This window comes from Theropithecus gelada, chromosome 14 (assembly GCF_003255815.1).
Source record: "Theropithecus gelada isolate Dixy chromosome 14, Tgel_1.0, whole genome shotgun sequence".
NCBI classification, from domain to species: domain Eukaryota; kingdom Metazoa; phylum Chordata; class Mammalia; order Primates; family Cercopithecidae; genus Theropithecus; species Theropithecus gelada.
Window position 1 is genome coordinate 6,538,949 of NC_037682.1, and position 26,397 is coordinate 6,565,345.

Consider the following 26,397-nt stretch of genomic DNA (forward strand, 5'->3'; position numbering starts at 1 on the left):
TGTGCTCGGAGGGGCAGGACTCGGAGGGGCTGTGCTCTGAGGGGCAGGGCTCTGAGGGGCTGGGCTCTGAGGGGCTGTGCTCGGAGGGGCTGTGCTCGGAGGGGCAGCGCTCTGAGGGGCTGTGCTCGGAGGGGCTGTGCTCGGAGGGGCAGGGCTCGGAGGGGCAGGGCTGCCGCCGTCCTACAGGCTGACTCTGGACAGTCGCCTGCTGTGCAATGTTTCTATGAAGAACCCTGCGTTTCCTCTGACTCGCTTGTGCGAACAGACATGAGCCCAAGACCCACCGTGTGCAGCACGTGTTTACAGGGAGAGTTCTGTTGTCTGAGGGAAGAAGCATCCCACTCTGTCAAACGCAAAACCCAAAAGTAAACGGCAAGTTATCTTGCTTCATGTAATAAAAAAAGATCTTATACACACACACGTGCGCGTGCAAACACACACACACACACACACACACACGGCTCTGCAGTGCCAAAGCCCAGGGGTGCAGCCTCTCCCCAGATCCCTGGGAGCACAGTGCAGCCAACAGACCCTGTCCCATCACTCCTGCTGTGAGTGATGTCACCTCCACCCACTTAACAAAAGTCAGGGGTGCCTGTCAAAGGGCACGAGGTTTGGGGGTCACTCCTGACCCAGACCTGGTACGTCCCGAGTCCCCATCAGGGGTCAGCATGGAGACCCCAACTCAAGCTGGACCTCAGAGGGTCTCTGCTTTGGGAGACCAGGCCGGCTCACAGACAAGCAAAATGACAATGATGATGGTGATGATGACGATGGCGATGGGAACTTGGGCAAGCGAGCGCACAAACCGTGGAGGGGCGTGGAAGGGCCACAGCTTCCAGCTTCCTGGCACGGACCAGGTGTCGCCATTTGGAAAGAGGATCTTCCCTGGGCGGCCGAGGAGACAGGTTGTCCGCACCAGGGCATACAGCTGGAGTGACCCAGGCTTCCAGGGGAGAGGGCCGGGGGCAGCTGGACACACAGGGCTGGGGTTTGAGAAAGGGCTGGGCTGTCCCTGGCTCAGCATGAGGGCACGGCCAGCGGGTGGGAAGAGCGGCACTGGAGCGTGAGCCTCAGAGACCCGCAGAGATGCCAGACCCTGCCACTTTCACACACAGTCGTGTCTTGTGGCACAGGATATAGAAGCCGTGGCAGGGCAGAGGGGAGAAGGGCAGGGCAGAGGGCAGACGCTCCCAGCCAGGCCTTCCCCTGGCTGAGCCCAGGTGGGTGGGGAGGCAAGAACGTGAGGGCTTGGTCCTGAGGGGACACGCTGGAGGCTCACAGGAGAAGCTGAGTGTGGCTGCAAGTGTCCCAGGGGCCAGAACTTCCAACCTCCGGGGCTCTAGACTCAGGAAGAGGGCTAAGGAGGTGTCCCAGGGGCAAAGCCAGCACAACACTGGAAGTCCTAGCCTAGGAAGTTGGAAAAACGGTGAGAAGAGGCAGCTATGGGAAGCAGAAGGGAGGGAGGGCCGCATCCAGGGGACCTCAGCCCACAAGCACTCGGGCCTCACATACGATGGCGCAGGACCCGAATGCGGCTCCAAGCAACCTGCAGGTGTCAGGACTGCCCTGGGTGGGCCCTAGCAGGTGAGGAGGACGCCCAGGACTGGAGCCACCGCCACTCCCAGCTGTCACTGATGAGGGCAACAGCTGGTCGCAGGATGGGGCTAAAACCCCTGCATGTGTCAGTCAGGCTGCTGGGGCGGCCTGGAAGCTGACTCCCAGGACAGCTGTCACAGACAAGACCAGCAGAGGGGCCTCCCAGACCCACCCACCGTCTCTGCTCCACTCTGTAAATGTGATGTGGCGTCTCTAATGCCATCCACATGAAACCTCATTTCATAGACCTTTGTTCTTCTCCCAGTTCATCAAGGGATCAGCCACAGCTGCCCATGAAGTCCTCTCATGCACCGGGAGCTGAAAACCTGGAGCCTGATCGTCTGCTCAAAGGCAGGGCCCGGCTAGCCCCCGAGAAAGCGCATTCCTTCCAGCGCCCAGCTCCACAGAGACCAGCTGCGCACGCCACTGCGTGGAATTGAATCCTCTCTCCCGCCGCTCTCCAGCAAAGGTGAGCGGCCAAACACGTCCAGGGCTGGTGTGGGCTCCTCAGGACCTGGGCTGGCCATGTGGCTGCCTCCTGACACAGTATCTTAGAAATGTTCGCATTGTGGCCGGGCGTGGTGGCTCACGCCTGTAATCCCAGCACTCTGGGAGGCCGAGACGGGCGGATCACGAGGTCAGGAGATCGAGACCATCCCGGCTAACACGGTGAAACCCCGTCTCTTCTAAAAAATACAAAAAACTAGCCGGGCGAGGTGGCGGCGCCTGTAGTCCCAGCTACTCGGGAGGCTGAGGCAGGAGAATGGCGTGAACCCAGGGGGTGGAGCTTGCAGTGAGCTGAGATCCGGCCACTGCACTCCAGCCCGGGCGGCAGAGCGAGACTCCGTCTCAAAAAAAAAAAAAAAAAGAAATGTTTGCATTGTTCCAAATGTGTCTCCTTCCTGGCCCCATTTATACCTCCCCCAGCCATCCCTTCCACCTGGAGTGCAACTGCACCCTCAGGGAGCCTTGGCTCCTTACACCTCAGCTGTTCCTGGAGCCCCCAGAAGCTACCACAACCCCAGCAGCAGCCACTGTCCCCGCCATGGCCTGGGACGCAGATGGCACACACTGCATGCTCAGCAGGTGTTTGCTGAATGAGCCCGTAGGCCCGAGACCCTCATGTGAGACGGGGGTCCACAGCAGGAACACTGGCGCATCCACCCCTGAACAAAGTGCCAGGAGGGTTTGCTCCTGGCGCTGGGCAAGGACCTGAGAAGCGGCCGTGACTCGCAGAAGCCTGCGGACACACCCAGGGGCGGTGCCCACTTGCAGGAGGAAAAGACGCACCAAACTCCAGCAGAAAACACAGAACCAGCGTCTCCATGGGCACATCCGAGGTGTCCCAGAGCAGGAGGAGCTGCTGGCGGGAACCTCGAGGCTAAGTCAGCTCTGGATGAGCAGGTGGATGGCAGGGCGGATCTCAGCATCCACCTGCACATTCTCAGAGTGTGCCACCAGGACCACAGCGGGCAAAGAAAGGGACCCTTGATAAGGCAGTCTGAGAAGGCTTAAGCAATGTATCCCCCTCTTAGAAACAGCCTGTGTAACCATATGAAGGGCCCTGAGAAGGCCGGCAGTAAAGTACCCCAACAGTCCCCAAGTTCCAGCCACCAAAGACACCCGTGCCCCGCGCCATCACTCCTCATCCTTCAGTATCTCTCCTTAGGCCCCCAGTGATGAGCTCCAAATCGTCAAGGAATGAGCTTCCAGTGCGTGACCGCAGGGTGGCCTGCTCCACAACCTCCCTTCTGCTACTATGACACCCCTACTTTAATTCCTCGGTTGGTCTTTTTTTTTTTTTTTTTTTTTGAGACTGAGTCTCACTCTGTAGCCCAGGCTGTAGTGCAGTGGCGCAATCTCAGCTTACTGCAACCTCCGCCTTCCGGGTTCACGCCATTCTCCTGCCTCAGCCTCCCGAGTAGCTGGGATTATAGGCGCCCGCCGCCACGCTCGGCTAATTTTTATATTTTTGGTAGAGACGGGGTTACACCATGTTGGCCAGGCTCCTCTCGAACCCCTGACCTCAGGTGATCTGCCCACTTCAGCCTCCCAAAGTGCTGGGATTACAGGTGTGAGCCAGCGCACATGGCTGAATATTTTTTTAAATGGAAAAGAAGCGTTGGTGAGGAGGTAAAGTCAGAACCCTCACACACTGCCGGTGGGGATACAGAACAGCACAGCCACTATTGACAACAGTATAGTCCGGGCGCAGTGGCTCACGCCTGTAATCCCAGCACTTTGGGAGGCTGAGGTGGGTGGATCACGAGGTCAGGAGATCAAGACCATCCCGGCCAACATGGTGAAACCCCGTCTCTACTAAAAAAAATACAAAAAATTAGCCGGGCGAGGTGGCGGGAGCCTGTAGTCCCAGTTACTCGGGAGGCTGAGGCAGGAGAATGGCGTGAACCCGGGAGGCGGAGCTTGCAGTGAGCGGAGATCGTGCCACTGCACTCCAGCCTGGGCGACAGAGCGAGACTCTGTCTCGAAAAAAAAAAAATGGTTCCTCAGTCAAACCTAACATTACCATAGGACTCAGCAATCCTACCCCTACGCATATACCCAAATAATTCACAACAGGTGTTCAAACAAAAACTTGCATTCAAATGTTCACAGCAGCATTATTCATAGTAGACAAAAGGTGGAAACCACTGCCTACCGCCCAAAAAATGGACAAACAAAATGTGCTCTGGCCATACAATGGGATGTCATCCAGACACAACAAGGAAGGACCTTTTTTTTTTTTTAAGAAAGGGTCTTGCTCTGCTGCCCAGGCTGGAGTGCAGTGTTGCGATCACAGCTCACTGCAGCCTGGACCTCCTGTCTTAAGCAATCCTCCCAACTCAGCCTCCCAGGTAGCCGGGACCACAAGTGCCCACCACCATGTTCAGCTAACTTTAAAAATTTTTTTGTAGATGGGGTCTTGCTATGCTGGCCAGGCTGGTCTCAAACTCCAGGCCCCAAGTGATCCTCCTGCCTTGGCCTCCCAGAGTGTTAGGATTACAGGCCTAACCCACTGCACCCAGTCAGGAATGAGGTTCTGATAATGTGCAACAACGTGGAGATGAATCTTGAAAACACGATGCTACGGAAAGAAGCCACACACAGGGGCCACATATCGCAGGATTCTAGTCACACAAAATGTCCAGAAGAAGCGAATCCCCAGAGACAGACAGTAGATTAGTGGCTGACAGAGGCTAAGAGTGAGGGGAGAATGGGTGTGAGTGCTGACCGACATGGGATTTCCTTCAGGGGAGACGAAAGTGTTCTAGAAGTAGACAGAAACAGAGATTGTCCTCATACTAAATGCCCCTGAATTGTTCACTTTTAAAAACGTTGTTATTTATTTATTTTTTCAAGAAAGAGTCTTGCTCTGTCGCCCACACTGGAGTGCAGTGGCATGATCTCGGATCACTGCAACCTCTGCCTCCCGGGTTCAAGCGATTCCCCTGCCTCAGCCTCCCAAGTAACTGGGACTACAGGCACCTGCCACCATGCCTAGCTAATTTTTGTAGTTTTAGTAGAGATGGGGTTTCACCATGTTGGCCAGGCTGGTCTCGAACTCCTGACCTCAGGTGATCTGCCCACCTCAGCCTCCCAAAGTACTGGGATTACAAGTGTGAGCCACTGCGCCCAGCCTGAACTGTTCACTTTAAAATGGTTAAAATCATCAATTTTGTGCTACGTTTATTTTACCACAATAAAGAAAATCATTGAGCTGGGAGTGACAGCTCATGCCTGTCATCCAGCACTTTGGGAGGCTGAGGCAGGTAGATCGTTTGTGCCTCAGGAGTTTGAGATCAGCTTGGGCACCATGGTGAAACCCCATCTCTACAAAAAAAAAAATACACAAAAACTATCTGGGTGTGGTGGTGTGTGTCTGTAGTCCCAGCTACTCAGAGGCTGAGGCAGGAGGATCACCTGAGCCCAGGGAGATGGAGGCTGCAGTGAGCCGTGATCACGCCACTGCACTCCAGCCTGGGCGAGTGAGCGAGACCCTGTCTCAAGAAAACCACTGCTGTGACCGTACACAGAACAGCGCCGGTCACAGGTCCAGTGTGCCACACACAGTACACGGAACAACGCCAGTCACGGGCCCAGTGTGCCACAGTACACGGAACAGCGCCGGTCACGGGCCCGGTGTGCCACAGACAGTACACGGAACAGCGCCGGTCACGGGCCCAGTGTGCCACAGACACGCGAGTCCCTGACCTGCTCCCACAGGTAGAGGGGATGAGTGAAGGCAAATCATCTTCAGCAGCCTGGAAACACGGGCCTTGCCAAAAACAAAACATTTACAAGGAGCTCCAGCAGGCCACACCTGCAGCTGCTAGGGTTTTCGTGGGAGGGGCGTCCACTCAGCCTCCCCCATCCCTGGGTTCCCCACCCTGAGGGTGCTGATGCTCCTCCTGCTAAGAAGCAGGGTCTGAAATCCCACAACACAGACACACACTCGTGTTCTCCATCCCGCCCTGCCCTGCAAGCTGCCTGGTTCGGGCCTCCCCTGGGAGCCCTGAGGAGAGCAAAGGTGACCCCAATGGTGACGTCAACAAGGACTGATGCGGCTCAGGAAAATCCTTCAGAAGTTGCTGGAAACAAAGGGAGGCGTCCACCCCGAGGAGAGGCAGCAATGTCACCTCAATGGATGACAATGGTGTGACATGTAACTAACATATCACTGGCACTGAGAGCACCTCAAAAAAATGCTCAACAGAGGCCGGGCATGGTGGCTCACGCCTGTTATCCCAGCACTCGGGAGGCCGAGGCGGGTGGATCACTTGAGGCTAGGAGTTCGAGACCAGCCTGGCCAACACGGTGAAACCCCGTCTCTACTAAAAATACAAAAATTAGCCAGGCGTGGTGGCGGGCGCCTGTAATCCCAGCTACTTAGGAGGCTGAGGCAGGAGAATCGCTAGAACCCGGAAGGCGGAGATTGCAGTGAGCCGAGATCATGCCATTGCACTCCAGCCTGGGTAACAACAACAATAAAGACAACAAAAACAAACAATCAAACAAAACAAACAAACAAAAAGCTCAATAGAGGCTCCACAGGTGAGCAAAAAGCAAGCTGCCAAAGCACGCCCACTGGACAAGGTCACTGAAACCCGACCACAGTGGCAGGGCGAGGCTGCACCCAGCACAGGGACAACAGACATCCATGGAAGAGCAAAACTGTCTTCAACTGCTTGGGAACGAATCACCAAACTCAGGCCAGCGGCTGCCTCTGGCTTCAACACCACCCATGTTTTATGTCTTAAGTGGGGTGGTAGATGTGTGATTAATTCTTGTCTTAATTTTGTACTGTGAAATAGTGTAAGGCTCACACTAAGTGGCAAAAGCAGTGCAGAGGATTCCTGTGTCCCCTTTGCCTGGGCTGGCCTCAAACTCTTGTGTTCCAGCGATCCTCCCATCTCAGTCTCCAAGTAGCTGTGACTACAGGCGCCCAGCCCAATGATAACATCTTAACGTAACCACAGGACATTGTGTAGCGCTACCCCCTCAAGGTGTTTTTGTCAGAAAGCATTGTAACTATTTTTTCAAGCATTCCATTTGGCCAAATAGCAGAGCACAGGCACCCATCAGTGCCTCGCCAATACGTATGTCTGGCTGCAGGGGGTGGCCGGACCTGGCCTCTCAGGAGCCCAGGGACAGCTGGGCAGGGCCAGGCCTCTTGGATCAAACATGTCCACGGGAGCCTCACCTCAATCTTGTCTGTCTTGGCGTCTCCCCAGTAGAGCTTCCCCTCCTGCAGGTCCAGGGCCAGGCCGTTGGGCCACCCAAGGGAGGCATTGACCAGCACACGCCGCTCCTGCCCGTCCAGATTGGCACACTCGATTTTAGGGTTCTCTCCCCAGTCTGTCCAGTACATGAGGCTGGAAAAGAAGCAGAAGTCCATGTCTCCATGCGTCCGTCTGGTCTCTGCGGCATCCCCAGTGCCAAAAGCAAGGCCTGTCCCCGAGTTGGTCCCCATCACATGGCTAAATGTTGGTGTCAGTAAATATCGGCATTGGTAAATGTCTGCATTGGTAAATGTCGGATGTCGGCGCTGGGAAATTTGGTGTCGGTAAATGTCAGTGTTGGCAAATGTCGGTGTCAGTAGATGTAGGTGTCGGTAAACGTGAGTGTCGGTAAATGTCGGTGTCGGTAAATGTCGGTGTCAGTAAATGGTGTCGTAGATGTCGGTGTCAGTAAATGTGAGTGTCGGTAAACATCAGCATCGGTAAATGTTGGCATTGGTAAGCGTGTTGGTAGATGCTGGCGTTGGTAAATGTCGGTGTCAGTAAATGTCAGCGTTGGTCAATGTCGGTGTTTATAAATGTTGGTGTTGGTAGATGCTGGTGTCAGTAAGTGCTGGAGGACTGAGCATGCCAGGGGCAAGCCCAGTGATCAGAGCCTCTGGAGGGTCCCCTGGGACAGGGATGCCCACTGCCACCCTGCGCAGGTTTCACCGCACCAGCCCTTGGACTCTCAGGAGCCAGGAGCTCATCTCCCATTCCAAAGGTCAGTGGACAGAAACGACCCTGCCCAGGGTCTGGGACAGCCTCACGTCTGACTGGTGGACTGGAGGGGAGGAGCTGAGCACCCAGAGGAGGAAGGGGCAGAGCGGAACCTCCTGCACATAGCTGAAGGGCTCCCCTGTGCAACGGACAGGTGACTTGTTCCCTGGGGCCCCCCAAGGAGGGAACCCAGATCCTGGGGTGGTAGCTCAGGGGTGGAGATTCTGGGGTCCCAGGTCACAGCCTCTGCTTTGGCTGTGTCTGACCCAGCCGGCCAGCCCCTCTGCCTCCTGTTTCCAGCTCGGTGCCTCTCCCTGGACCCCACAACCTTACACGTCAGACTGCCAAGCCCATATCCCTGGGATCCTCAGACTCATGAAACCAGGGCTAGGAGGGACCTTGGCATCGGCTTCCCCATTCCTTCCTCTTTCACAGATGGGGACACCGAGGCCCATGGAGGCAGTGACCTGACCAAGCTCCTGACCTCAGGGCCAGGTTCCCTTCACTGTGGCTGGCAACCAGTTTTTGTGCCTCCTCCTGCTAAAGCCCCAGGGGGCCCCACTTCCTACCCTCATTCGCCCTCGTCGGGACACAACCCAGCCCTTCAGCCACTGACATGGAGCAGCCCTCGCCCACATGCTGCCGTGCCCCAGGGTCCACAGAGGGCTGCTCGAGCCCTGCCCGCTGCCTGCTGTGCTCCCGCTGCCTGCTGTGCTCCCGCTGCCTGCTGCCTGACATGCTGGCTTCTAGACACCAGTCCACTTGCAGGAAAAGCTCCCTGGCCAGCACGCTCGCAACCCCCAGGGCCAGGCCATGAGCACAGGCTCCACAGCCTGCAAATCCTCTGCCTGCCACTGCCCGATGGGCACCCTGGGCAAGTTCCTTCACCTTCTGAGCTTCAGGTCCCAGGGCCATGAGCCTGGAAACACAGCTGGCTCCCACTAAGTGCTCCATGGAAGGAAGCACTGCTACTGACCTCCCAGCTCCTCTGGGATGTCCCATCGGCACCCCCAGCTCCAGTGCGCCTCCTCCATCAGGGTTTTCCCGTTCAGTGTTCCGGGTTATGAACTCCCGGGAAGGCCCCTGGCTACTACCCTTTGAGCCGCTGGGGCGGGTCTCAGAAAGGCTCCCCTACCGACCGACAAGCTCTCTGCTTTCACAGACTTCTATGCTACAAAGCTGGAGCCACGCTGCCAGGCCCAGCCCCACACCTGCCACCTCCTGCTGTGTGACCCTGGGCAAGTCCCTGAGCCTCCCTGGGCTTCAGTGTCCTCAACTGTACAACTGTACCTACCCCCCTGAATGAAAAGACTGACGATGTGCAAAGTGTTAAAAGAGGCCTGGCTTGACCGGGCATGGTGGCTCACGCCTGTAATCCCAGCACTTTGGGAGGCTGAGGCAGGTGGGTCACCTGAGGTCAGGAGTTTGAGACCAGACTGGCCAACATGGTGAAACCCCGTCTCTACCAAAAATACAAAAATTAGCCGAGCACAGTGGCAGGCGCCTGTAATCCTAGCTACTCAGGAGGCTGAGGCAGGAGAATCACTTGAGCCCAGCAGGCAAAGGTTGCAGTGAGCTGAGATCACGCCACTGCACTCCAGCCTGGATGACAGAGTGAGACTCCATCTCAAAAAAAAAAAAAGAGGCCTGGCCTGTATTGTGGTCAGTGTCACAGAGGCTGCCCTTACTGTCACTACTGTCATCCTGGAAATCACCCAGGTGGACCGTTCCATTCTACAGATGAGGAAACTAAAGCTGGGGAACAAAGAGCTCACTCCAGGTCTCCAGGGCTTTCTACGCATGGACCCAGCAGCAGCACTGGACCACTGGGGTGCTTGTTAGAAACCCAAGTCCTCAGCCCCGCCCTGGAGCTCCTGAATCACCACTTTGAAGGGGGGGGCCCAGCTGCCAGTGTTTTAACAAGCTCTCCTCCGGGTTCTGATGCAAGACAATGCTCCAGAATGACGGGTCCCGGTCAATCTCCCTCTCGCCTGTGCTTGGCCTGGCCCAGGCTCCAGGCCCCAGTCCCCGCCCGTCTTACCCCATCACGGGGTGCAGTGCAATGGCTCGGGGCTCGTCCAGGTCCTCTGATACCAGGATCTTGCGGGAGGTGCCGTTAAGGCGTGTCACCTCGATGCGGTCCGTGCCCGTGTCGGTCCAGTAGAGGTTTCGGGCCACCCAGTCAACTGCGATGCCATCGGGGTCATTGATCTCGGTGTTGACCAGCGTCTGCGCCCCAGACCCATCCAGGTACGCCCTGCGGATGGCCCGCACCTCGTCATCCGTCCAGTAGACGTAGCCCTCCAGCGGGTCGTAGTCGATGGCAATGGCATGCCGGATGTCATCCACCTGCAGCACAATGTCGGTGAAGTCCGGCGTGTCCAGCGAGATCCTCCGTAGGTCTGTCCGCCGGGCCAGCAGCAGCACCTCCTCGGCTCCTGTGGAGACAGGTGCAGTGGGGTCAGGGGTCAAGGGCCTGCAGCAGGCACAAGACTAGGCCTGGGGTGGGCCGGGCAAGGGAAGACTCAGCCAGGCCCCCAGGGCTCTCCTTGCAAAGGCTGGTGATATTAGGTGACACGCACCCAGCCCATGCTACATGGTCACTCGTTCATCCTCATGACAGCTCTGGGAGGCTGGCACTGTTTGTTTCCTTCCTTTACAGATGAGAAAACTGAGGCCCAGAGAGGTTATGCACCCAGCTGAGAGCCACACAGCCAGGCCATCGGGCTTCAACCACTGGGTGGGAGCTGCCTCACAGTCCCCCTTGTCTCCTCCCGGCCCCTCTCCTGGCCACAAACCAGCCCCAACCACAAATCCCGCCGGGTACGACCTGCTGGCCATGCTGCTCAGCATGCCCGCCTTGCAGGGCAGACCCACCTGTGGGCCATGCTGCTCAGTGTCCCTAGCATGCCCGCCTTGCAGGGCAGACCCGCCTGTGGGCCACACTGCTCAGTGTCCCCAGCGTGCCCGCCTTGCAGGGCTCACCCTTCTTCCCCAGCTCGATGCCACTTCATCTCTCCCTCCCCTCCACCACCCGAGGGCAGCTTCAAGCCCCAGGATCACACCAGGGGCTCCTAGGCAGGACCAGATGCACCTGTCAAGTGAATCACCCTCTTTACTCATTGCCCAGATGCTCCCGGGCCACCGAGATGAAGGGAAAGCCTGGTTCTGAGGCCCGAGACCTGGAGGCACTGTCAGGAACACCAAGAGTTAACACAGTTTCGTGACCACTTGACACACCAGGCAACACAGGAGCGAGACGAGAAACATCTCCGGGGCATGCGTTCTGGTCACGGCTCGACCCAGGGCCCTGGCTCCTTGGAGGGGGCTCCACCGTGGCCTCCACACAGCTGGGCCATCGGAACATAGCGATGACCCCCAGTAACTCAGACCTGGTTTCTAAATAGGGTCCCACAGAGAACAGCCAAAGCACTATCCGTGCACTTCCAACTAAGTTTCAGAACCACGCCACAAAACACCCACCCCACAGCCACCTGGGCCTCTGCTGCACCCCGGGGCCAAGCCTGCTGCTGGCGGAGCAGCTTGAGGTCAAGCCCCTCCACAGCACGGGTGGGCAGGGTTCAGAGTGGCACTTAGGCAGGTGGATGAGAGGAGAACCTGGTCCTCTCAGGATGTCCCTGCAGACAGGCTGGACACAGCTGGGGACAGGAGGATGCTCAGGTGATTCTGGTCTCAAAGAAAAGCCCCCACTCTGGCTGAGGGCAGGATTTGCCAGCCCTCAAGATTTGCATGTGTGAAATCCCCAAGGAAAGTTGTCTCTGCTCCGGGCATCTGTGCCCTGCCTAACTCACCAGCGTGGCCTGACGGCATATGACCGGCATGAGAGAAGCTCAACTCAGACTCCCTCGGGGACCACAGCAACACTCCAAGAGCATCTGAGCAGCATGGCCCAGGGATCAGCTGTGGACGGGGTCCTGCCACTCAGGCCCAGCGGCATGCAAACCCAAGGATCCCTCACCACCCACTCCACAGGATGCATGGAGACCCCCCGACCTTTCAGCCATGGCCCTCCAGTGGGATTCTCAGTTTGCAGGTCGGGCGGATTACAAGATTCTTTTCTGAACCCCCGTGGCCCACCCTCCACATGCTTCTGACCCCCATGGCCCGAGGCTCCACACACAGCAGCACCAGCATTTCTGACTGTGTCCTAGGACCCCCGGTTGGGATTTATCAGAGCTTCCTGCAGAAATTACAAGTGGAGACCCATGCACACTGGGGCCCCCAGGGTGCCCTATCATCCCGACACAGATCCTGCCAATGCTGCTGGGGTCAGGATGTGGCTCCCTCCCCGAGTTAGGGCATCATCTACTCATTTGTTCCAAACCTTTCTGGTCTCAAGGATGCAGAGCCAAGAAGGTCAGGGTCAGAGACCCCTCCCAGTGTCCTGTGGCCACGACCCTGCACAAGGGCCCGGGTCACAATCTGAAAAGGGGCCCAAGGCTAAACCAGCCCAGAGCCTCCCTCATGCCCTTGCCCCTAGACCTGGCCCTGCAGCCAACTGCCAGGTCTCTCGAGTGCCCTGCCAGGCTGCAGCCTTCAAACAACAGATGGTCCCCTGCGCCCAGGCTCTGGCTCTTGCCAGGAGGAATGCAGAGACTGTTCCAGGATCCCGGCGTCCAACGTTTCAAGGAAGGACAGGAGCCCCTCCTGACTCCTGCTCCAAGCCCCGGAATGTATAATCTGATTCCACCACTAGAGGGCGCCCAGGTGATGGCGACAGCGACACAGGCCCAGGGCTGGGGAAACTGAGGCAGGCAGGCTGGGGACAGTGAGGTGGAGGCAGCACTTGGAAGGTACCCTAAATGCCCAGCTACAATGTAAATATCTGAGAGCCAAATTCAGATCTGGTCAGAGGCATCTGATTCGGTGTATATTGGTAGCGGGAGGGGGAATCTCTGAATTTCAGTAAATTTTCTCTCTAGGCTCCACTCCCAAAATGTTCTGTTGACAATGGACCTGTCCTTCAAGGCCCAGGTCACATGGCACCGCCACCTCCTCAGGGAAGCCGTTCCTCCCCACACCCCAGTGGATGGCCGCCCCGCACCCCCAGTCTACCCCATGACGAGGGCACCACCCCCACTGGCTCACTGGGGTCCTGGCGCAAGCCCCCTGCTCTCCACGGCCCCCAGCACAGCCCGACGCCCACAGTGGCACTACATCCAGGCGATGAGCAGGGAGAATCTGAGACCGAAACCTCTGGGGACTTGGCAGTGTCCGAGTCCCTGTCTAGCTATAACTTGGAGGGGACCAGAGACTCCACTTCATGGAGACAGCTGGGAGAGAGGCAGGACCCAACCCATTTGCTTGAAGCTCTGAGTGAGCTGTGACCAGCACAGAGGTGACCCTGGTGGTGGTGGGGACTCTGTCCAGCTAGGCCAGCAGGGAGCAGCTGCAGAGAGAGCGCTAGCAGCCTGGGCTCTGCCAGATGCCTGCCAAGGCTGGTGCCCACAGCTGGCCTCCAGGAGGTTCTGTGTGTAGAGAGGTCCAAGCAGCAGCCATGGCCACGGGGAAGCAGACCTGGGGTTGGGAGGGGCAGGTGCAGGGGACTGTGCCGGGCTATAAAGAAGAGAGGCCAACTCCTTCCTTGGGACCAGCTACAGAGCCTAGGTAGGAGTTTATTTAAACACCAAGGAAGTAAATTGTTTAGAAACTAACAGTTTGGCCAAATGGTTTTCTTTGGGGTTGTTTAAACAAATAGCCAGCCCCACAACGTTGCCTGAGAGTGAAACCTTCCCCGCACCCGAGCCTCCTCCAGGCGGGCTCCTGACCTCTCCCCTTCCTCCCGGCACGCAGGCAGGAGAGAAGGACGACATCCCTTCCGTGAGGCCAAGCTCAGGGCAGGAGCTTGGGGCAAGGGCCAGGCAGGGCACAGCTTCCTAGTAGGCAGCCTGGTCCTCAAAACAAAAAAGTAGTCCCAAGAGATGGCCCGATGTCATGGACATGTCCAGCTCAGCACCATCCATCCCTGCTCACCTCTGTCCCTGACCACATGGACATGCAGGACCTGCGAGGGGCTGCTGTGACACACTGCCGCCAACCAGGTGGCTTCTAACATCAGAAATGTACCCCCCCCCCGCCCCCCCCAAGGCACGCACCCCCAACGTCAAAAGTCAAGCTGTCTGCAGCGACAGACTCCCTCTGAAGACTCCAGGGGGGGATCCTTCCTGGCCTCTCCCAGCTTCTGGTGTTGCAGGAAATACTTGGAGTTCCTTGGCTCGTGGCCTCCATCACACTAAGCCCTGCTCTGCCTCCACGCAGCCTTCACCCCTGAGTGTCAGTGTCTGCTCTCCTGCTCTCATGAGGACACCAGCACCGTGGATAGAGGCCCCCTACTCCAGGGTGACCTCATCCTTGCTTGATTACATCTGCCAAGACCCTGTTTCCAAACTAGGTCACATACACAGGTTCCTGGGGTTAGACCTTCAGCATATCTCCTTGAGGGACACAATTCAGCGTACCCAGCGGTGAGCAGACGGTAATAGGAGCGCTTCAGCGGAAGGCCAGAGGCAAGTGTGCCAGGCAGAGGGGATGGCCTGGGCCACTGCAGGGAGGCCGGACAGAGGGTGGCCCAAACCTGTCGCCAGGGCTGATCTGAGTGTGGAGGCCTGGCACCCACTAGCGTTGGCGTTGCCCCGCCCGCTACAGCTCTCTTCTGAGGCCCCACTGCGTGCAGGACACGCCCCACTGCGTCCAGCTCTGACCCAGCCCTGTCCTCCAGGAAGCCTCATGCAAACAGCCCGCCGTGCGTGCAGCAGATCCCAACCACAAAAGCAAACAGACTGCCACTCTCACACAAAAGCCGGGAAGGAAACGCGCTCAAATGTCAACAGTGGTTATCGTCGGACGGGTCCTATCCTTCCTTCGAGCTGTCGGACAGAGGTCAGCAAGCACTCTGGGAAGGGCCGGAGAGCAAATATTTTCGGTGCTGCGGCCTGCACGGTCTCCTTCCCGCCTCCTCAGCTCTGCCGCAGCTGTGGGAAGGCAGTCTGCCTCAGTCCACACAGCTGGGAGCAAACAAAACTTCATTTATGGACACTGAAATGTGAGTTTCATGTCATTTCCCCATGTCCCAAAACATTATTCTCCCGATTTTCTTCTCAACCATGTAAATATGTAAAAAGCATTCTGAGCTCACAGCCTGTTCCAACTGGCCCCTCGGCCAAATGACCCTCATTCAAGAAGCGTGTGTGACTTTGTTTTTGAGATGGAGCTTCACTCTTATTGCCCAGGCTGGAGTGCAGTGGCGCGATCTCGGCTCACTGCAACCTCTGCCTCCCAGGTTCAAGCAATTCTCCTGCCTCAGCCTCCCGAGCAGCTGGGATTACAGGTGCCCGCCACCACACCTGGCTAATTTTTTGTAGTTTTAGTAGAGGCGGGGTTTCACCATGTTGGCCAGGCTGGTTTCGAACTCCTGACCTCAAGTGATCTGCCTGCCTCTGCCTCCCAATGTGCTAGGATTACAGGCGTGAGCCACCACGCCCAACCATGTGTGACTTTTATAATATCAGAAAGAAAATTACAATGGGGGAAGGAGGGCAGGTGGGGAAAAGGGGAAGAGGAGAGCGGGAGGAAGGAACTCTCTGTACTTGTCCCTTGATTTTTCCGTAAACTTAAAAGCGCTCTTGGCCGGGCGCGGTGGCTCAAGCCTGTAATCCCAGCACTTTGGGAGGCCGAGGCGGGTGGATCACGAGGTCAGGAGATCGAGACCATCCTGGCTAACATGGTGAAACCCCGTCTCTACTAAAAATACAAAAAACTAGCTGGGCGTGGTGGCAGGCGCCTGTAGTCCCAGCTACTCGGAGGCTGAGGCGGGAGAATGGCGTGAACCCGGGAGGTGGAGCTTGCAGTGAGCCGAGATCACGCTACTGCACTCCAGCCTGGGCGACAGAGCGAGACTCCGTCTCAAAAAAAAAAAAAAAAAAGCGCTCTAAAAAAATGAAGTCTATTAAGGTTGCTTAAAAAATTAAAAGGCATACAAGTCAATAGGGACAACACCAAAACCTGAGCAATAAATGAGCAAAGACTATAAACACAAATTAACGGGAAAAAGAGCAGTCAGTAAACGTGGAAAACGGTAACTTCTCAGTCATCTGCAAATAGAAGGGAGCCGCCCAGAGTTGCTGGTGAGGTGGAAAGGCTTGTTGGACATTTAAGTGGGGGCATCTCCCGCTTCCAGAAGGCCTGTAAAGCACCGCAGGCTTCCTGGTCAGCAGCCTGGGAGCCGCTGACCCCAGCACTTCCTCTCTAAGAACACAGGCGGAAGCGGCAGTTGGAACGCATGGAGATTCATGCATCCAGACACCACATGGCTGCATTAGGACAGCAAGACTCAAGGCCAAGAACCTGGAGACAACCAAAACGTCCCCAAATATTTTTGAATAAAATTTACTTATTTTATCTAAACAAGGGCATTCAACGTGATGGGTGATGACACAGGCACAAAACAGCATGCTCTGGAGAAGAGTTAATGAGGTAGGAATTTGCACAAACGACAAATGAAAAAATATCAGACACATTACACACAGTTTGAATGAATCTCCTAAAACTCAATTTATATATTTATTTTATTAATTAATTAATTTTATTATTTTTTTTTTTTGAGACAGAGTCTCGCTCTGTTGCCAGGCTGGAGTGCAGTGGCGTGATCTTGGCTCACTGCAACCTCTGCCTCCTGGGTTCAAGCGATTCTCCTGCTTCAGCCTCCTGAGTAGCTGGGATTACAGGCACCCACCACCACACCTGGCTAATTTTTTATTTTTAGTAGAGATGGAGTTTTGCCATGTTGGCCAGGCTGGTCTTGAACTCCCAACCTTGAGTGATCCACACCCCGCCTCCAGCCTCCCAAAGTGCTGGAATTACAGGCGTGAGCCACTGCATCTGACCCTAAAAGTCGATTTTGATACGTAAACAGAAAAAAAGTGCACAAGACACATAGACACAGCTAACTCTGGGTGGCAAAATTATGGGTAATATCTATTTTCTTCACTATTTTATAATGTTTTCCTTGCTACAGTGAATGTATAAATGTTATTTCATACGAGGAAAGAAAAAAGCCTCTGAAACACGGGTGAATGGGTTTATCCTTAGAGGCTCTCCGTCTCCAAGGGAGATGGGTCGGGATGCTGGGGACCAGGCCCTCTTCCTGGGGCAACGTGGGGGAACGAGCCACCTACCCCGCCACCGAATTGCCTCGGGGTGTGGGTACTGACACCCCAGGCTCATTCGGTTTCCAGGGTCTGAGATGTGCTGACTGACGGGAAGAATGACAGGATATGAGTGGGATGGGGCGAAATAAGCCACCTGCAGCCCCAGGAACTATCTGGCCAGCACATGGTCATCCAGTGGCCTGAGCCACCCCCGCCAGAGCCAGAAGGAGACCCTGCCAACAGGTCCCCAGTGTGCAGGAACTCAGAAGGTCATCACAGTTAATACCCTCCACGCCCCAATGTGGGAAAATAGTTTTTTTTCACAACAAACAAGATAATTTTTGTTATTTTGGCAAAAGGAGGCAGGGCAGCCCCAGACACCTCCATCCCACCTCATCACCCAGCCGCAGGGCCCCAGCCATCCCTGCAGACAGAGTGGATGACACAACCTTCCTGCACCAAACCAAGCGCAGCTCCCAGGCCACAGGCCACCCAGGAAAGGTCCAGTGCCCCCCGGAGGCTCCCACCGCAGGCCTGCCGCCACAGCCGGCACCACCCCAGGACGGCTCTGTTCTCCCAGCTTCTTTTCACACAGGCGGCAGAAAACCGAGATCCGGGCAAAGCTGAGAATCAGCCTCTGCTGCCCGGATGCCCAACCCCAGCTCTGCTCCCAGCTCCAGGGCCTCCTTCTCAGGGGCCCTTACAGGAGGCAGAGGGCTTTAGCCATCTCCCAGGCCTGGGGCACGTGGGGTAAACAGGGTCACAGTGCAGGCCACTGTCCACTCTGCAGATCCCAAGGCCATAAACAGCCTGGCCGCAGTGGCTTTCCAGCTGGCAGGAGGCCAGATTATTTTTGTTTTTTAGCAATTGATTAAGTTTCTCCGCTGCCCCCAGGGGTAAGGGGTGGGGCAAATGCTGCGACCACAGCCCAGCACCTTGACCCGGGAACCTGCGCCAAGTGACCACAGGGTCACTTTTGACAGAGCACAAGGGAAGTGGCTGGGCCCGATGCTGGCTCTGCTGGAACCTGAGGCCGGCTGCTGTCACCTGCACGGTGCCTGGGGTCTTCCAGCGAGCGCGGAGAGGCTGTGGCCCACCAGGAGCAGCCGGCAGACACCCTGGCCTGCAGTCAGGGGCTCCATCTGCTCAGCTCTAAAACAGGGAAGTCGCTGCTCTGCCTGGGGTCAGGGCAGCCAGAGCACCAAGTCAGAGATGGCCTTGGGAAGGGGCCTGCAGGCGGGTCCCCTCCTCCCCATCCCCTGGTGCCAGCCAGCACCTCCTGTGGCCCCCCACTGCCTGCCTCTGCCTCCACGCCCCACCACAACCTCAGGCCCACAGCTGCGTGGCCACTCCCAGGCAGGCAGTGCCATCCGACGGGCTGTGTGTCTGCTCCCTCCGCAGACAGACCTGACTCTGGCTCCCAGCCCCATCTTGTCACTGAATGACCCTGAGTGAGCAACGTGACCTGCTTCGCACATGTCAGACTCAAGGGGAAATGGGCCCCAGCGAGGTGGGACATGCCCGAGGCCAGGCCCCAGCGAGGTGGGATATGCCCGAGGCCAGGCCCCAGTGAGGTGGGATATGCCCGAGGCCAGGCTCCAGGACACAGACCCTCCTTGTGGGTGGTGGTGGTGTTTTGAGAGAGAGTCTTGCTCTGCCGCCCAGGCTGGAGTACAGTGGCGTGATCTTGGCTCACTGCAACCTCTGTCTCTCAGATTCAAGCAATTCTCCTGCCTCAGCCTCCCGAGTAGTTGGGACTACAGGCGCCTGCTACCACACCCAGCTAATTTTTGTATTTTTAGTAGGGACGGGATTTCACCGTGTTGGCCAGGCTGGTCTCGAACTCCTGACCTCAGGTGATCCACCCACCTCAGCCTCCCAAAGTGCTGGGATTACAGGCGTGAGTGACCACGCCAGCCCTCCCTGTGTTATTAAACACTTGCAGCCCCTTGCTGGGGACCCTGGTGAGGGAACACAGCCTCACAAGCGAAATGTGGCATCGTTGGGCAAATGAAGCCTGGGCAGCCCTCTCATCTTTGCCTAAAACTGAAGAATTTAGGGGCGTGGATGTATAAAACAGTTGGTGACTTAAATGAAAAAGGCCACATTCCCCCCATTAGGCAGGCGGCTCTACTCTTTAAAACCCAGCACAGGGTGCCTTTCTGAACCCAGGCACACAGTAGGTGTTCAATGAACAGCAGGGGTCACTTGTACTGCCAATGACACCCTGTGTGTGGCCCCTGCAGCTGGCTCCAGCCTGAAGCACAGCTGCGCCCCTCTGCAAGGCCACCCCACTGTACCTGGAAACTCTGTGGAGGCGGCCTTGGGGACCAGTCAGGATGCCCAGGCCCAGATCCCATCTGTGCCCTTCCTCCATAGACCTCAGCGAGCTCTCAGCACTGTGTGCCTCAGGCCCATTTAAGAAGTAGGGCTGGCCAGGCATGGTGACTCACGCCTGTAATCCCAGCACTTTGGGAGGCCAAGGTGGGTGAATCACGAGATGGTCAGGAGATCGAGACCATCCTGGCTAATACGGTGAAACCCTGTCTGTACTAAAAATAGAAAAAATTAGCCGGGCGTGATGGCACACACCTATAGTCCCAGCTATTCAGGACGCTAAGGCAGGAGAATCGCTTGAGCTCAGGAGGCAGAGGTTGCAGTGAGCCGAGATCACGCCGCTGCACCCTAGCCTGGGTGACAGAGTAAGACTCTATCTCAAAAAAAAAAAAAAAAAAAAAGCAGCAGCGCCGGCCACAAATGACCCCTCACACAGGAGGCGTGCCCAGGTATAGAACTCAGGACCATGACAGCTGCACTAGTCCCCAAGAAACATTACTTCCGTCACCCACTCCGCCTCAGTGGTAGTGGCCAAAATAACGGATTAGAACGGAACCATGTGACAATACCACTGCCCCGAGTGATGGAAGACAGCTGACTATCAGTAGTCCACGCGGCCCCATCTAACACAAGTGCAGGGCGCTCTACAATTTATAAATCCTTTCCCAGACACCGTCCTTTCGACACTCCCAGGTCAGCAAGGTACACGGGGCCTGCATTTCACAGCCACAGAGCAGAGGGCTGAGGCTGGAACTCAGATGTTCTGATTTCCATTCAATCACGTCCCCAGAGTTGGCACGGAGACGGGGGGCTTCTCTTGACAAAGTTGGAAAGTCATTGCTAGCTCCACTGAAGACCAAAGAACCTCAGCTCTTAAACACTCTTGAAGGTGTTACTGAACTCTCCCAGCCTGTTTCCTGGGTCCTGGTGTTGGTCCCGTGGGACACAGGAAGAGGAAGAAGCCAGCTCTGCTCTAGGGAGTGCACCTGCCACACTCTCAGAGGGCTGGGCGTGGGCAGAGGAGCCATGTGCAGGAGCGGGGTCTGGATGGAGGGGTGCTGTGGCAGGGGGCAGGGGAAGGGTGTTCCGGGTGGCGGGCACAGCACGAGCAGGGGCAGGGAGGTCCACACTCGGATGTGCGCAGGGAGAGGCAAACCGTGCATTTCCATTGCAATAGGCAGTAAAACGTAGAAAAACAGAGTGGGGGCCAGGAAGGGAGTCGGAGACTTCTAGTGTCTCTCTGCAGGTGAGTGGTGGCCGAGGTGTCAGCTCAGCATACCTGACACCTGACAGGGGCCCGGGGCTGTGTCTTCTATCACTGACCTCAGGGCACACGGAACTAGGCAGGGAGAGCAGAGGCACAGGGCACGGTCAGTGAAACCAAACAAGGAGTCATCATCAAATGCAGAAAGGGCAAGGAGTGCCCACAGCCACACAGGGGCTTTGTCTGTGCAACATGGGGGTCCCACCAGGGCCTGCACCCTGCAAGCACAAAACTCGCCTCTGAAGATAAAGGGAAGCTGCTGGAGTTGCGGAGGTGCTCTGGGGTCAGCACAGAGCTGGGTTTATGCTGCAGTCACAAGGGGGACACGGAAGAGGCTGCAGGGTACAAAACCAGTGGCCGGAGTGACCACAGTCTAACTCTGAGCCTGTGGAAAGGGCGCCCACAGAGTTCACCCACCCAAGAGGTGCCATTCACCTGTGCCCCCGCCCCACAGTGACAGCGTTCCCTAGGAATATGGTGCGCCCCTCTCCTCTTGCATCAGCCCTGAAAGTGAGTATTCAGGCCAAAAAGCAGAAAAGCACAGCTGCGTGGTTCTATTTCCATTTAGTTCTGGAACAGGCAATGCTAATCCACAGTGATAGAAGTCAGGAGAGTGGTGGAGGGGGCGGGGGTTGAGGACAGCAAAGGGGCACCGGGAGCTTTCCCAGTGGCGGAAATGTTCTCGTCTGGACCGGGTAGCAGTCATGCAGACATACGCAGCTGTCAAAGTTAATCCAAATGTACACGTTAAAATGTGTGCGTTTTATTGCCTGCAAGTTATACCTCAATTAAAAAAATAAAGTTAGCACTCAGGCTTCTTCCACAACTTCCTGAACCGTGCGAGCTGATTTTCTTGCTATTAAAAATTCACGGTCCATGGCTGAGAACAGCAGCTGCCTTCTGTTTGCAAAGTCAACGCCAATCACCACCCGGCAGCGGCAGACTCGGCCCCTCAGGACCTCCTTTCTTTTTTCCCTTTGACCTACTTCCCTGATAAGTGACAGGACAGCCAGACTCTGGGAACAAACGCCCGTTATTCGGCCCCGAGCTGAGCGGGCCCTGCTCCCTGGGCTAATCCGCCCGGACAGACGGATGGACGTGAGGGGCTTTGCCGTCGGCTCCAGCTGTCAGTCTGCCTGTCAGACTCCACAGTGGCCCCCTCTGTTCCTCCCGCCGCCCCCACTCCATCCCTGACTTCTTTTTGTTTCCTGTCTCTGACAGACGAACATCTGTTAAAACTCTGTCTGGGTGAGCTGTGGCCGGCAGCCCGCAAATCCCCAAGCCGCACCCCAGCCTCATCTGGGCGCTGCCGGGAGCCCTGCCTGGCCACCCTCTGGACATGGCCCCGAGAGCCGCCGGCCTGGGCATGTGTGACCCGAGTGGCAGGGCGCACGCCGCTAAGCCCACTGCCCAAAGGCCCCCAAGCAGGAGGCATGTGCGGGCGACGAAAGTCAAAGCAACAGGGGCACGTTCCACAGAGGATGGGGCTAGAGGGGTGGCCGTGAGGGACAGCAGCTTCCAAGGACGGTGGTGGCAACTCCCAAATAAGGCCCCACTCCTGCTGTTTTTAGCTCATTCCACATAATTGGAAAAACATGGCAGAAACCAAAGCCAGCTGCTGCCTCGGTCCCGGGGCTGTGTGGAGGGGGTGGGGAGGCCGGGAGGCCCAGGCTCTGCACTCCACTGCCAGGGAGGAGAGTAACTCTGAGCTGCAGAGAGCAGAATCGCAGCCGCCGTGGTCCCACAGAGCTGGGTGGCAGAGGGCTGCTCGCAGGACATACCTGCCCTGTCTCATGGGGGTCACTTCAGGAGGGGCGAGGGAGCCAGGACACAGACAGCCCAGGGCCGGCGGTCACCCTGCAGCTCAGAGGCCACGCAAACAGTGCTGCCCTGAAGGCACACAGCAGTGCAGGGACTCCCCCCCCACGCATCCTCACCTCTTGGAGGCTGCCTGTGTGCCCCTGGGAACGCTGCTCCCCGTCCTTTGGGGTCCTGGCGTGACCACCCTCTCAGCCCCTTCCTTGGGGAAGGCATCCGACTCCCCCCACCCGGGTGGCTTTCATTTACTCAAAATCAGGAAAAAGCAGAATTCAAGACATCACAGAAATATCTTTGCCTGTAACTCCATGAAAGATAAACGGTCAGACAACCTGGAGGGAGTCCTAGGGACCCTCGAGTCTCACCTGAGGCTCTGGCTTCAAACCCCGAGATGTTTCCGGCCGTGCCAGCGCTGCCCCCCACAACCTGCCACACACGGCCCTCCCTGGGGAACTCGCAGATCTGGCCCCACCTGACCACCCCGTTCCTTCTCGTGGGCTGGGTGGTTTGGGGTGGGGCCGGGGACTCCGGATGTGTCATAAGAGTCTGAGTGTTTCTGACACGGCCAGGCCCTGTCCCCATGCTGGCCTTCGCCCCACAGGAAAGGGAGCCACATGCCTGGAGCGCCCAGCACACCCCACTCTGTCCTCCCCAGGTTGCCCGCCAGCCATGTGAGCCGTTCTCCCCATTGCCCCTTCACCCCTCCTCAGCTCCCCTGGCAGCACCCAGCCTTGGAGGCGACTTCTGATTACAACCTCCGAAGGAGGACTCGCTCCCTCGGCACTGACCCAGATGGCCTGCATCATTGCGCTGCTCAGCACGACCCACACAGCCTTCCTCCAAACCCCATGGATGGGGGAGTATAATCACCCCCTTTCTACCAATGGAGAAACTGAAGCTCAGAGAGGCTAAGTCACCTTCCTAAGGTCCCAATACGATGACAAAAAATAGAAAGCTGGCCCGCAAGTGGAACTAGGTGCTCCAAGTCCCGGGTCTGCCTGACACCGCACCTCCTCGCCACCACAGTCCCAGGTCTGCCTGACGCCGCACCTCCTCGCCACCACGGTCCCGGGTCTGCCTGACGCCGCACCTCCTCCACCACAGTCCCGCGTCTGCCTGACGCCGCACCTCCTCGCCACCACGGTCCCGGGTCTGCCTGACGCCGCACCTCCTCGCCACCACGGTCCCGGGTCTGCCTGACGCCGCACCTCCTCGCCACCACGGTCCCCCGTCTGCCTGACGCCGCACCTCCTCGCCACCACGGTCCCGGGTCTGCCTGACGCCGCACCTCCTCCACCACAGTCCCGCGTCTGCCTGACACTGCAGTTCCTCCCCACCACAGTCCCGCGTCTGCCTGACACTGCATTTCCTCAACACCAGTCCTTGGCCGGCTCCCAACTACAAACCAAGTCATGTCCTCCATCCTGACTCCTCTCGGCCTAAACATCACTCCCAATGCCTCCCTCTGGAAGAGGCACAAGGCCCACCAGCACCGCCTCCTTCATTACTCGCATTTCCGCTAGCCCAGGGCCAGCTCTGGAGCCCTCACCACGGGGCCTCTATCCTTCACCCCCGGACACTGGACCTCACCAACCTATAGCCAGGAGGAGATCCCCGTATGACCCCACGGCCTCCTCTGCCCGACTCTGAATTTCATTGCTCAACATGACACTTCGGAAGGCTCCCTGGGCACTGGCAGCCCTCCACGGGCACCGCTCCTTCCGGCCAGCTCTGATGTCCTGGCTGGCGAGGTGCCCTGCACGAGGCCTCTGCCCACTGGGACCTCAGAGCCATGCTGTCAGCTGCAACAAGCAACAGAATTTCACGTTTTCTTCACGTTGCCCCTGGGTGAGCAGCTGCTATCTCCACATAATTGGAAATAATCTCCAGGTGGTTTTCGGTCGAGGCGAGGTGTCGCGTCAGCAGCCACGCTGCACAGCTAATTCATGCCTGCCGGGTGCACAGCCACAACACCAACAGGTGCCTGCAGCCTGGAAAGCCACAGAGGAAAGGAGAACAGCGACTGTACTCAGGTGACAGGACTGTGGTCTTTTAACAAAACACTTTCCTTTAATGTGATATTTTATGGCAAGGAATAAAACCCGGAGGACAGGACATTTGGATACTAAAGCCCCAGGATGCCGCGTGCGTGGTCTGCTTTGTGAAGTCTGAAGCCCATGCCCCATTCTGGCCCCGCTCACAGGTCCATCTCTGACTCACCAACTTCAATGCCAGGCTGCGCCTGTCCTCCAGCCAGAACATGACTTCCTTAAGGACAAAGCCATTTCTCACCCATCCCCATCTCCCTCTGGATTAGGAAATATGGAAAGATCTTCTAAAACCATCTCAAATTTGCAGAGAGCCACCTTGGTGACATACCCTTGAAACGCTTCTGAGAAGAGCTGAGGTTTCTTCTCAACTCTAAAACCTCTAGAAAACTCTATCTCCCCTGTTCCACATCAGCTGCCCCTGGAACACTTCAGCTTCAAAAGGATCCAGGGCAGGGAGACGGAGAAGCCAGAATCCACACCCAGCACCAGCCGGTTAATTAACGGGAAGCGGGTGGGGCCCATCTGCAGGCAGCCCTGAGGTCAGGCTGGGGAACCGTGCTTACAAAAACAGTGAACTGAAACGCTCACATCCTCATGCAAAACCAGACTCCCGGTTGCATCTTTCTGTGTCATCGAGGAGCTTTTTTCTCCCTTTGACAGAACACCCTATACACAGCATCTGGAACCAAAGCAGCAAGATTCAGGCTCAGAGTAAAACAGTCCCTGCACTGGCTGCATGTGGATGTTCCCAGCCCAGAGTCCCACCCAAGCAGGGCGTCTAAATGACACAAAATGGTTTTCTCCTGCATGCCACTCACGCTCCAACTGAGTTATGTGTAAAAGTGCCTCTCACGGCTGGGGGCAAAAACAGTTCCCACAAGACCAGACAAAGGTGCCCCCGACGGCCGAGTCTCCAGGGAGCGTGGAGCTGCGTGCTCAGCCCTCGCAGCCCTGATGGCTCTGGAATGGGAAAGCTTCCAACAGGAAGCACAGGGCTTTCTGCTAATCCAGCGGTCCAGCCCCACAGGTGTCTGTGGTGTCAGCTCCACGCCACAGAGCCCAGGGCTGGGGCCAGAGCCAACAGGCCCCCTGCCAGCCTGCAGGGGCCTCCTCCTCTGGGTAACCCAACCACCCGCTGTGAGCGCAGGCAGCCTCCTCTAATCACCACAGGGCCTGTCCCAACCCACCCCACCCACCCCTTGCAGGAAAATGAGCCCTGAGGACTCCCCAGGGCTGCTCTGGGTCTGGACACAGAGACAGGATGTGACATTCGCAGAAGGAGTGCAATGCCCTTGAAGGGCTCAGCCACGGGCAGCCAGTCCCCAGGGCTCAGAAGGCCCAGCTGTCAGAATCCTGGGAGCCAGCAAAGAGCCAGGGGCTCCACCTAAGTCTATGGCCCCTGCCTCTTCTGGTTGGGAAAGAAAGCAACACCCCTTTACCAGCTCCCAATGACAGCCCACTCCCCCGGGTGTGAGAGGATTCTGGGACGATGCAGGCAAACCTGGACCCTGAGCGAACCTGCCCCAGCTCTCACGGGCCTGGCACCAGCCACAGCACCTAAGGCGCTGGTCATGGTGACAACATGACGGTGATAAGGGCATGGGCAGTGGACAAGGCAGTTGGACACTGGGCACCCACTGCATGCCAGGCATCCGGCATGGCAC

General features: G+C 57.1%; 1 protein-coding gene across 4 annotated transcripts in view; it reads right to left on the reverse strand.

The window, feature by feature from the left end:
* The window catches only part of LRP5 (LDL receptor related protein 5), a 136,988-nt gene that overhangs the window by 53,869 nt on the left and 56,722 nt on the right, over positions 1-26,397 (reverse strand). For 3 of the 4 annotated variants that reach the window (XR_003115670.1, XM_025357364.1, XM_025357363.1), the window contains exons 6-7: positions 10,138-10,534; positions 7,301-7,472 (exon numbers count right to left, since the gene is read on the reverse strand). Coding sequence is in view for 2 of the 4 variants with exons in the window: in XM_025357364.1 (XP_025213149.1) it covers positions 7,301-7,472; positions 10,138-10,534 (569 nt within the window). In the remaining 2 variants the exon portion in view is untranslated. The remainder of the gene's footprint in view (positions 1-7,300; positions 7,473-10,137; positions 10,535-26,397) is intronic. The other variant, XM_025357365.1, reaches the window with a different exon arrangement.